At 49.9% G+C, this 12021-nt stretch overlaps 1 protein-coding gene across 5 annotated transcripts in view; it reads left to right on the top strand.

Annotated features, from left to right (window-relative positions):
• The window catches only part of LOC130380386 (CLIP-associating protein 1-B-like), a 51907-nt gene that overhangs the window by 14356 nt on the left and 25530 nt on the right, over nt 1-12021 (top strand). For all 5 annotated transcript variants that reach the window (XM_056587568.1, XM_056587567.1, XM_056587571.1 and 2 more), the window contains 9 exons: nt 5258-5398; nt 5516-5592; nt 5873-5965; nt 6541-6686; nt 7226-7361; nt 7865-7935; nt 8042-8101; nt 9865-9942; nt 10932-11099. In XM_056587568.1, coding sequence (XP_056443543.1) covers nt 5258-5398; nt 5516-5592; nt 5873-5965; nt 6541-6686; nt 7226-7361; nt 7865-7935; nt 8042-8101; nt 9865-9942; nt 10932-11099 — 970 coding nt within the window. The remainder of the gene's footprint in view (nt 1-5257; nt 5399-5515; nt 5593-5872; nt 5966-6540; nt 6687-7225; nt 7362-7864; nt 7936-8041; nt 8102-9864; nt 9943-10931; nt 11100-12021) is intronic.

Genomic DNA, 12021 nt, shown 5'->3' with positions numbered 1-12021 from the left:
AGCCAATCAGAATCCTCCGAATCAACAACAACGAATAACACAAGCGTCTTCCTGTAACAAACAAACTGTAAACATTGGGTGCTCATATGACGTTAAGCATTTCCTGGCGCATAATGTGACGCTTCAGAACCTAAAACCCAGTTTCCCCCCGTTGACACGCCAACACATGACCGGCGTTTTCAGAAAACTCCACTTTGGCCGGAGTTTTTAGAAATGATTGTTTTCTGTGATAAACTGTGTTTTCGTGTAAATGAGAGGGCAAACCGCGTGGAAATATCTGCGTTTTCCCTGCGTGTAAACGGGGGCTGAGCTAATGACGATAGGTCTGCTAGCCCTGGGACAGAGAGCCATAACTAGTGTTATGTGTCCTGTGATGACACCTCTGTGTCAGGGTCACAGAGCTTGCCTACATCACCGCTGTGAAATGCGGAAGGGTTGAGATATTCGTGGTGGCTGTCATCGTTGTTGTAGGCGGTTGTTGTTGTTCATCATCAGACATTCTCGATTCGTTGGAATTTGCATATCCGTTTTGAAATCTCGACGGTTTTCATCTCTCTCTCTCTCTCTCTCTCTCTCTCTCTCTCTCTCTCTCTCTCTCTCTCTCTCTCTCTCTCTCTCTCTCTCTCTCTCTCTCTCTCTCTCTCTCTCTCTCTCTCTCTCTCTCTCCACCCACCCTGTGGTTGTGAGCCGTTGCATTCCGAGGCTCCAGCATGTCACATTGTGAGCGTTAGCCCGGAGGACAACCTGTCAGACTCCATCAGGCCACCGTTCCGCCGAGGGGCGTAAGGGAACAGGTGCTGAACCTGCTGGATTCACATCCAATTGCTTGTCCTCATTATGCCTGGGATTTAAACCTTAGAGCTTTTCAGTGCGGGGAGTGAAATCACCTGGCACTCATTTGAACCAATCAGAATGAGCGATTGCATAACCAGTTTGATGTATCTATTTTCTCTGGAAGTCCCTGTGGGTGGATTTTGAGTTTTCGGTCACTGCCGTAGTTACGTGCCAGCAGAGCCCCCTCTGGTGGTCGAAGGAGGTCATTGCAACAGCGGGTGCCTTACTTCCCTGAGGCTATGTTGTAATTGGCCCACTTGTTCCCTCATTCCCTGTTCACTACATAGTGAACACTAGGTAGAAGACTAACTAGGCAACAATCACCGTCTCAGAAACAAGGCAACACGTGCAAGATGTTCTGTGTGACAGCTCATTAGCCAAATAAACCCGTAAAGGTCCATCTCTATTGGATTAATCCCATTAAATGAAATTCAATTCAATTTTATTTGTGTAGCCCTTAATCACCATAACAGTCTCAAATGGCTTAACAGCCTTAATATTTATTTATAGCAATGCATTGCTAACCAATGACGCAATGCATCATGGGATTAAGTGTGCATTAGCTGTACACTTCTTCTGCTGTGCATTATAAGTATTGAGTAGTGCACTATATAGGGAAACCAGATATGGTCACGCACATTTCGGGCAACATTACAAAATGGTGGCGCCCCTCAGGGAACAGAATCCTGATGTTTTGGTCACATGATTTTTTTCCTTTGACTTGCGGGTCCAATTCCACATCAATACATTTGGAAACAATTGTTGACCCGTGGGGAAGTTTCCGAGTTAGCTGAAATGATCGGCATTGTTACTGGTTTCTGTGTGGGAGCAACGCCTGGGGGAATTGTTGAAGGCTGACTCTGCATTGATGCTTAAAGCAATCTTTCTCTCTCTCTCTCTCTCTCTCTCTCTCTCTCTCTCTCTCTCTCTCTCTCTCTCTCTCTCTCTCTCTCTCTCTCTCTCTCTCTCTCTCTCTCTCTCTCTCTCTCTCTCTCTCTCTCTCTCTCTCTCTCTCTCCCTCTCTTCCCCCCCCCCCCCCCCCCACCATCTGGCTCTTCCCTTGTTGTCGAGTCATGATGACACCAAGGCCACACAGTGAATCCCCCCCCCCCCATCAGATAAAATGATAGAAGGGCTAGAACTCCTTGCCCTATCAATCACACTAAACAAACATGTGTGTGTGTGTGCTCACATGTGTGAAAGATGGGGCGGTGTCCATAGGCCATGCACACACACACACACACACACAGTCTGTGACATGTGGCTCACTTCACCGGGGGAGGGGCAGCTCCGCGCCCCCATCCTCTGCCTCCCCCCCCTGCCATTGCTTCCCTTCCGTCTCCTCCTCTCCTCGCACTCTCTCCTCCTCCCCTCAGTCTATAGAGAGGGCGAGAGAGAGAGCGAGAGGGAGAGAGAGAGAGAGCGTGGGGCTGGCTGGCAGCATCGTGCGACGATGTGAGGACCGGAGGAATAGCACCTGGAGAAACAGTCTGTCCTGTGTCTGTCTGTCTGTCTGTGTGTGTGTGTGTGTCTCTGTGTTCTGTCTTGTCTGCTTGTCCGCCCGGCTGGCTGGCTGGCTGGCTGGCTGGCTGGCTGTCTGCCTGTCTCTCCGCCAGCATGCTGAAGAAGCTGGTTTGTCGGCGCATCTGCTCCTGTAAGCTGCTGGATGATGTGGGGTGGGGGTGGGTGGGGGGGGGGGGGGGGGGTGCATGGGGGAGACGCATGGACGCTTGGCGGGGGAAGGGGGGGGGGGGGGGGGGGGGGAGAGAGGAAGAGGGGCGAGAGAGAGGCGTGGGATCGCGGTCGGTAGTCAGCGATGAGCTGCATGCTTATCAAACACTGTTACAGCCTTCTGCATTTTAGAGAGCGAGAGGGAGAGAGACGCATGCACATGCCGGTGTCTGTGTGTGGGGGGGGAGGGGAGGGTTGACACCATCGCCGGTGCGATGCCTTGCTTCAGGAGAGACCGCCCCGCCTTCCCAGTGCACAGGAGGCTGTGCACGGGTGAGGTCAGCTGAAGCACGCCGGCGTCCAGGAAATGGGCTGTGTCAGCGCTAGCGGGAGGAGCTGCAAGACGGCTTGTTTTGTTTGTCCGCGGTCGGGAGTCGCGCAGCAGAATGCTAGCTCTGTTGTCACGTTTATGTCGTTGCGCCGGGGAATCACATTTGCAGCTGGGTCGGGGGTGGGGCTGGTGGTGGTGGGGGTGGTGGTGGTGGTCTATTGCTTTTGTTGTCCTTTTTGCAATTCGGCTGGGGGACACGGCATGTGACGCCGGTTTGGTTTGTTTGTGAATGGGTTCTGCTTTGGTATCGCTTGTCGTCGTTGTTGTCATGATGACCGCTGGCGGGTTCTGTGGGCGTGGTGGAATGTCCTGTCAGTGGATGGCTCGCGGTATGTTCCAGAAACCCCAGCAGTATCTTGTGGGAGCGTGTGAGGTTGTGCCTCTATGGGCATTCAGGCTGAAGCATACCCGATCACTTATTTAACTTACCCGAGTTTTATTTTGTTTTCCTTTCAGTCGTGGGACTGACAGCCAAGTCCCCATCACTAAACTGAGCCTGTGTAACACACAAGGCTGTAGCGACAGTATAGGAGAGAGGGAGAGACTCTTGCCTTGTCTGCCTCTGTGTGACTGCTGTGTGATCCTGCATGTTAATGTCATCATGTTATTGTGTGTGTGTGCTTAATATACCCCTTTAATAATTCATGAGGATTGAAGGGCTGGACTGGTAGATTCCTCCAGGGTGGGGTGAGGGAGGGGGAAGAGAGGGGGGGAGGGGGTTAATCTGGTGTCTGGTTATCTCTTTCTCCCCCCCCCCCCCCTGCACGAGCCACTTTCACATGCGTTTCCTCCATGAGTTGGAGCAAGGGTGAGGGGGGGACAGGCTTCAGAATCCACCCTTTTGGCCAACCATTTCTACTAGTGTCCTTCCTTACAGAGAGCCTTAAAGCTAGTCCTCAATGGAAAAGGGACCCATGGAGTCAGTGTTAGTGTCAATGTCAACTACATGAGGCTAACTGGTGGCGTCCACCCACAATAGAATCTGTGCTCAGCTGTCATTGCTGTGCCGCTGCCATGTCCCTTTGAGTTGTCTTAAACAAAACAACAGCCAGGCCACCACACATCCATTGGGCTCTTTGCCCGTGGGCTCCAGGGGGATTTCTATATTATTTATGTTTGAATGATCCACCTTTAACTTTGTGTCTTTGTGTGCTGGTAGCCACAGACCCACAATGCATCAGGACCAGATAGTGATAGTCCTGGCGTTAGCTCTGTGCTAGCATCAGGACCAGATAGTGATAGTCCTGGTGTTAGCTCTGTGCTAGCATCAGGACCAGGTTGAGATAGTCCTGGCGTTAGCTCTGTGCTAGCATCAGGACCAGGTAGTGATAGTCCTGGGGTTAGCTCTGTGCTAGCATCAGGACCAGGTAGTGATAGTCCTGGCGTTAGCTCTGTGCTAGCATCAGGACCAGGTAGTGATAGTCCTGGTGTTAGCTCTGTGCTAGCATCAGGACCAGGTAGTGATAGTCCTGGTGTTAGCTCTGTGCTAGCATCAGGACCAGGTAGTGATAGTCCTGGTGTTAGCTCTGTGCTAGCATCAGGACCAGATAGGGATGGTTCTGTTAGTATGTTACATAGTACAGTTGTGTGAACTCTGATTGTACCTGGGGACACTGCAACATATGCTGCGTTTTTATGCTAAATGTTATAATGCTTATTATTATTTTGGGAAGGGTTCCCTCTGTGTATTCCCTCGCATGGTAAGATGCCTTGAGAGGGAATCCAGGCCATGTAACCACTAAAATATGGGAGCTGGCTTTTCCTTGATCCCTTCACGCGTGTCCAATGGCCACATATTGCCTTTGAGACCCATTGTCTCAAAGGACTGTACCATCTCCAAGGTAACGGCTTTTAAATGACAATCAGCACGTGGTTCAGCGCAGCGCAACGGGCTGACTGAAATCTGTCCCCTCGCCGCCACGCGAACAATTACCCACTCGTAACGCACACATTACACACAACACAACCCTCCAGAGCCAGATCTTATTTCCCATTATCTTAAATCGGTGCCAAAGGCATCTCCTCAGACCCGCTAATACCTCAAAGCCTCAGTTTATATGATGGCGGTAAATCAAACCTGTGGCTGTTGCCAAGAACGCAACACAGCTTCTACTTCTTCCCCAGAAATGACCGAGAGCCTTTCAACAGACCCGCTGCCGTTGATTTAGCCCTGAGTGGGCGTGCAGAACCACGCCATCGTCGACATTCGCGGCGTTCCTGGCCCGTCGTCAAGCAATGGCGATCAAAGCTCCGATTGTCCGGCCTCTGACTAGGGCCCTGTCTCCTCTCCTCCTTCCTCACCACCTCCTCACTCACGCCGTCCCTTCCTTCCTTCCTTCCTTCCTTCCTCCCTCCCTCCAGATAAGAACTTCGATGAGGATGACTCTGTGGACGGGGGACGCTCCACCTCGTCTTCCAAGCCCGTGTCCGCGTCCGGGAGGAAGGCGGTGAGCATGGGCTCCTTCCGGAAGCCTAGCTCGGGCTCCAGCGCCAAGTCCGCAGGTCAGACGCTTACCCGTCGCTCCGCCGTTAGCGGCTACCGAGCTAGCCGCTGCTCGACTAGCCGCCGCCGCACGCTAGTATTCGCTACACTGAAGTCTTTTCTGATTGTCTCTTCAGGGAAAGATGCGGCCAGTGCTGGGGCCGTGGACGAGGAAGACTTCCTCCGAGCCTTTGAAGATGTTCCCACCGTGCAGGTACACACAGTCACACACACAGTCACACACACAGACACACAGATTCACACCCACACACACCCAGTCACAATGGCAAACAGTCACAAACATGCTCACAGACACTTTTTCAATTGCAGGCTATTCTCAGATTCTTATTCTGGTTTAACAGTGTTGAGTGCTGTTTTTGATGAATCAACTTGTTGTTATTTAGCACAGCAAGCATAACATTCAGAACTGGTTGGTGATAGGATTGCAAATCCATCTGATATCCTGAACATCCTGCGTTTGTGTGTGTCCTCAGCTCCACTCCAACAGAGAGATGGAGGAGGCCATGACCAAGATCCGGGACGTGCTGTCGGACGACAAGCGAGACTGGGAGCTACGCGTCGCCGCCGTAAGCTAACGCCCGGCTAACATGCTGACATGCTAACGCCCGGCCCAGACACTGTACTATAGTTACAGTTACAGCTAACATGCTGACCTAGCCCAACTACTACACTGTAAAGCCCAGACACTATGCTATACGTACAGCTACAGCCAACATGCTAAACTAGCCCTCCCACTATACTGTAAAGCTAAAACACCATGCTATACGGACAGCTACAGCTTACATGCTATCTTAGCCCACCTACTACACTGTAACGCCCAAACACTATACTATACGTAAAGCTACAGCTAAGATGCTGACCTAGCCCACCTACTAAACTGTGAAGCCCAAACACTATATTATACTTACAGGTACAGCTAGCATGCTAACCTAGCCCTAATTTAGACTTGACTAGTGAAGTTAAGCCTGCTAGCCGTGCCCAAAGCGGACCAACAATCAGTCTTATGGGCGACACCTGTGTGTGTGTGTGTGTGTCCTACGACGACGCCTCTGTGAAAAGGATCCATTCTAAGCCCTCGCCCCTCCCCCCTTTTGCTCCGCCCCTTCTCCCCCCCGTTGCCCCGCCCCCTGGTCCCCCCCAGCTGAGGAAGGTGCGCTCGCTGCTGCTGGCCGGCGCGGTGGACTACGACGGCTTCCCCCAGCAGCTGCGGCTCATGGAGGCGGCGTTCAAGCTGTCGGCCAAGGACCTGCGCTCGCAGGTGGTGAGGGAGGCCTGCATCACGCTGGGGTGAGGGCGCACGCACGGACAGACACACGCACACACATGTGGCACGCAGAAGCACACAGGGACACACACAGACACAAAAACACACACATGTGCACGCTCTCTCGCAGCACTCTTGCACGCACAAACAAGCACGCGCACACACACACACACACACACACACACACACACACACACACACACACACACACACACACACACACACACACACACACACACACACACACACACACACACACACTGTTAACAATATAATGAAAGATATCCAAGTTCTAAAGGTGTGTTTCCTGCTTTGGGATTGAATTAGCAAATATATACATCTTTTTTTTATTATCTTAGTTTTGAATTTATTAGATTTATCTGTGCTAGCATCTGATCTTAGATAAGCCTATGTTGTCTTCGGTTATTTAATCTTAGTTTAGTTCAGCTGATGCGAGTCAAGCCTAGTTCATCTTCCGTCATGTCATCTTAACCTAGTGTATCCGACAATAGTTTATCAGTGTGCCGTGTGTCCCTTCTAAACGCTCCTGTCGATCTTGCAGCCACCTGTCCTTGCTGCTGGGCAGCGGGTTCGACCACGCGGCCGAGGCCACCATACCCGTGCTGCTGAACCTCCTCCCCAACAGCGCCAAGATCATGGCCACCTCCGGGGTGGCCGCCGTCCGCATCATCCTCAAAGTGAGCGACGTGCCGCTACTCACGCTGCCCATAGTCCAGCGAGAAGCATGCTCGATTGGAACCAAGTTAGCATTTGACCGAGTTAGCCAAATTCAATGGAAGAAGATGAGATTGACTAGCTTGTTGGTGAAGGAGGGGTTCAAAGGGTCCGTTTCGGTGTCTCTTGTTTTTTTTTAAGTGAATCTAATGACAAAAAAAAAGCATCTTGGTGCTTGGTGAAACTGCAAACTTGATTGAATCGAGCCCCATTCTTCCTATTTGACTATGGGTAGGTGGAGAATAACTTTGTGTAATGTAAAAAAGTAACTGAGAACTTCATTCCAAATGAATCTCCTATTTGCAATTTGCTGACAAAACAGAGGAAACATAGTGTAGTGTCCATCTAGCAGCAAGTACTACTGATAGTACTACTACAGATGTGATAGTGTTAAGTGCATGATCGGTATTATTCCCCTGATCATGATCGGCTAGTACGCCTGCTGACTGCCGTGTGTTCCCCGCAGCACACCCACTTCCCACGCCTGATCCCCGTCATCTGCGCCCACTGCGTGTGCAAGACCGTGGCCATCCGGAGGTGAGGCGTCCGTCAGACCTCCTGGGGTTTATAGGCGGAGGCGAGGGGTGTGGTCGTGACCATGGCGATGGTCCCACTCGCTGATCGGTGTTGTGTTTGTTCACAGGAAGTGCTTTGAGTTCCTGGACATCATGTTGCAGGATTGGCAGAGCAGCTCCTTGGAGAGGTGAGAAACAGTACTTTATTATGTGTATGGATACATATGTATATGTATTAGATGTATGATCCTATGTATATATATATATGGTGCGTGAACCTTTAGCAATCTGGCGATTCGATTTTGATGGTCTGAATCATGGTTTGATTCAGAACTGATTCACGATTTGAAAAGTTACATCAACTGTTAATAACGTAAACACGCAAAGTCAAAAAAATGTTTTGGGGGAAATTTTGAAGAGATTCAGAACTATAGAAGATGAGAGTCTCAACTCTTACGTGAATGGATTTGTTTTGAACTAATAACTTTTCAAACCATTTTTTACCTGGATGAGTTTCTTAGCTAAAAGCTATCACTTTTTTGGAGTCTCATCCTGTAAACAAAGAAACGGCGAGGGTTTTATTGAAGACGTCAGCAAGGGCAGCAGGGCTCTTCGGGTGGCTGATAAGGGGAGCAGCATGCTATTGCTACTGTCTCTTTAATCGTGTCACTGGGAAGATAAACAAGCTTATTTGTTTTCTGAGCATTAATGGCCGACGGGACCATGTCCAGTCTATTTGAATAGCCCTTCATCCCAGTTACCGTCTCAAAGGGCATCACAGGCCGTGTATAACCACGACCCCTAGGCCTATCCCCCAAAAGAACAATAAGACAAGTCCCTTAATTATCACGGCCTGAACCTTGATGAGACGCATCGCCACTAAAACATCAATGAACGCTACGCTCGCTGAGCAGGCCGACGGGAAACCCGCCCAGACCCTAGCTCAGCAGTTTCCATGGCGATGCCCGGGGAAGATGGGCCGGGCTCTCATTGTGTGTCTGGGCGGTCGGCTTCCTGTCCCTCCTGCCTCTCGTCTGAAACCCGACGCGCCCTCCTGTCATCAGGGGAACTCTCCGCTTCATCCCAGCTATCGATTTAGCCCTCCTGTGTGTGTATGTGTGTGTGTGTGTGTGTGTGTGTGTGTGTGTGTGTGTGTGTGTGTGTGTGTGTGTGTGTGTGTGTGTGTGTGTGTGTGTGTGTGTGTGTGTGTGTGTGTGTGTGTGTGGGCGTAGACAAAGTGTGCTCAGGGATGCATGCAGACCTCCCGACCGGAGGGTTGTTCATTAGCTGTGTGTAGACGTTGCTCTTATTCCTGGCACACACACTAGACTAGAGGATTTAATTAATTTAGAAAATGTGAGGGACCACACAGCTAGAAGATACATTTTACTGTTTAGGTCGTTAACTGTGTGGTAGGAATAGTGTGCTATGATTTTTGCTAACACAGCACAATGCATATTCCAATTCTATTCCCCAACAACCCAGTCCTGATTATTAAAGCCGCAACGCTCGCAAAAGATAATTGCAATCTCGCAATCAAAAACATGTCTTTAGCGGGAACGAACGTGGCACGCATCCAAAGGAAATATTGATGTCGAGGAGCGGGGGTACGACTCCTATCTTTCGCAAATCCATCACGCTTTCGTCTCTGCCTCCATGGCTTCTGTTGAGATTGATCAAACACCAAATATGGGGACGGTTACTTTTTCTGATCAGCTGATCAATCTAGAATCAAACTTAAAAGAAGTTGTATTAGCGGATATGGCGGATATATTGCCGCCAGTGCCTAACATTTGCTCAACATGTGCAACACAGAGGCAGCACAAAGAAAGGTTTTGTGTGCTTACAATACCCACTCTGTTCATGAACACTGCTGTGGTAACACCAACTCCAGAGATTGGATTTGACCCCAATAAGTTTGTGTGTCTGTGTGTTTATTTCTGTCCCGCAGACATGCAGCCGTTGTCATGGATACCATCAAGAAAGGGGTTCACGACGCAGACTCCGAGGCCCGCTCTGTGGCCAGGAAGTAAGTCGGCCAATCAGAAATAAGGAATGTGGGGATGACTTGGAGACGACAACAAAACGTCTTTCAGAGCGACTCTTACGTCGGTGACCCTGACATGGCCACGATATTATTGGAGCCTCTAGGATTCCTACGATGTGATGGGACGAATTACATATTTCTTAAGAATTATTGATTATTGATTGGAAGTTGCAATGTGGCAGATTTCAGAGGTTGCTGGCATCTTCCCCCAAAACACCTACAAGGCAGCTTCCCTGACGTATGATAACATCCTGTATAAAACCGCGTATGAACGAAGTATCAGAAGAGTACGTACACTGTGACTTCGGGGGTGTTTAGAGGTCACTCTAACTGCGCTATCAATAATATATCCACAATACCCTCCGGTGGCATGACTCTGCAAACACCCTCACAGAGCACTCTGAGGGGTTTCAAGCTCATGCGATAACAAAATCTATTTCCATTCATTTCTATTGGGACGGCACCAAGGTCGCACTGTTTGTTAATGGATCAGGAAGTGGTGCCAGGTGTGTGAAGTCACCTTGCGGTTTGACGTCACACCACGGTCTGGCCCCCGCAGTGGGCTTCATCGCTCCTTCAGAAGTAGGCGGGCCGTTCCCGTAGAGAAACGATCATCATTAGCGATCATTATCTGCGTATTCATGAGCTACCTTGTTGACCTGGTCTGCTCTCTCTGTGTTCCAGCGGTCGATACTGACACCGGTCCGGACAGCTTAATGCATCCGAGGTTTTCAGTCCATGCTTATCACAGTAGAACACCATGTATCTTCAGAAAGCTATTTTCATGCAACAACCGTATGTTAACGTCTGGTTCAATCAACGCAAAAAGAAAAAAAATCCAATCCTAAATAAATTCCGTCTTTTATTTTTGTTTATCGTTTGCGGTTCCATGTTTCATTGGACCCTTCAGTGCGATTGGTCCCTGACTGACTGGGTGCCTCTTTGTGCGCCCTGTGGCTCGCCGTCTACAGGTGCTACTGGAGCTACCACGGCCACTTCAGCCAGGAGGCGGAGCTTCTGTTCCAGGGCCTGGAGTCGTCCTATCAGAAGGCCCTGCAGGCCCACCTGAAGAGCGGCGACAGCCAGGCCTCACTGCCGGCCTCGGACCGCTCGTCCTCCTCCTCACAGGAGAGTCTCAAGTAAGGCCCCCCCCCCCGCCCTCGTTACCATGGTCGCCGTCTCTACGGGGACTGCAAGGATTACAGGTTTTCTTTTTTTCGTTTTGGGTCGGTGATGGATTTTCAGGGAAGGAAAATGCAATAGAAATTAAAAGAGTGTGTGTGAGTGTGTGTGTCCCTCTGTGCTACAAATCTTACCAGCTTTTATTCAATTAAGTTCAAACCTTTTTTCCTGCATTGCTCTTTGGTTCTCCCACCGTTGGTTTTGATGGTGGTGCACTCCCATCCCATCTGGTTGTCTTTCTGTCTGAGAGAGACAGACAGACAACCCTCTGTCTGTCTCTGTCTCTCTCGCTTTCGATCTCTCTCCCCTTCACACTCACTCTCTCTAATGTGAGGCCTGGTATTGACAGCTGAATGATCGTAGCCCCATCATGTCACTCTATCCGAGCCAGAGAGCTGATCTTTCTGTGTCACATCAGCCTGGAGCCAGACTGATGCAGGGACGTGGATCTGATGGATCTGGGACTTATCTCAGACCTTAAAGGACACTAGCGGTCTGGCTGATGAAACCCTCTTAAAGACTTTTCTGGCCTCAGTGAATACTCTGTTACCAATATCATTGGTTGAAATCAACTTTTTGTTCCAAATCTGCCTGAGAGCATTTCTTGTGAGTGCACCTGCCACGAATGTAATCAATAGCACTTTGGTCTTTGCGATGACAACTTTTGCAGAAGTATTCGTATGGCATTCACAGTTTTTTTTACGTCCATGAAGGCTGTACTGATGTGCACAATGGATAGTGAATGTGTTTATAAACTCTGAGTATTTGTGTGCTTCCCAACGAGACAAGCCGATTCATCATGAACAGCGATTCTTAAACCCAAATAAGAATCGGAGAATGGCCTGCAATTGGAAAAAAGTGTGTGTGCGTGTGTGTATT

This window comes from Gadus chalcogrammus, chromosome 4, assembly GCF_026213295.1.
Source record: "Gadus chalcogrammus isolate NIFS_2021 chromosome 4, NIFS_Gcha_1.0, whole genome shotgun sequence".
NCBI classification, from domain to species: Eukaryota; Metazoa; Chordata; class Actinopteri; order Gadiformes; family Gadidae; genus Gadus; species Gadus chalcogrammus.
Note: the sequence above shows the minus strand (reverse complement) of the source record. Positions and strands in the feature narration are given on the sequence as shown.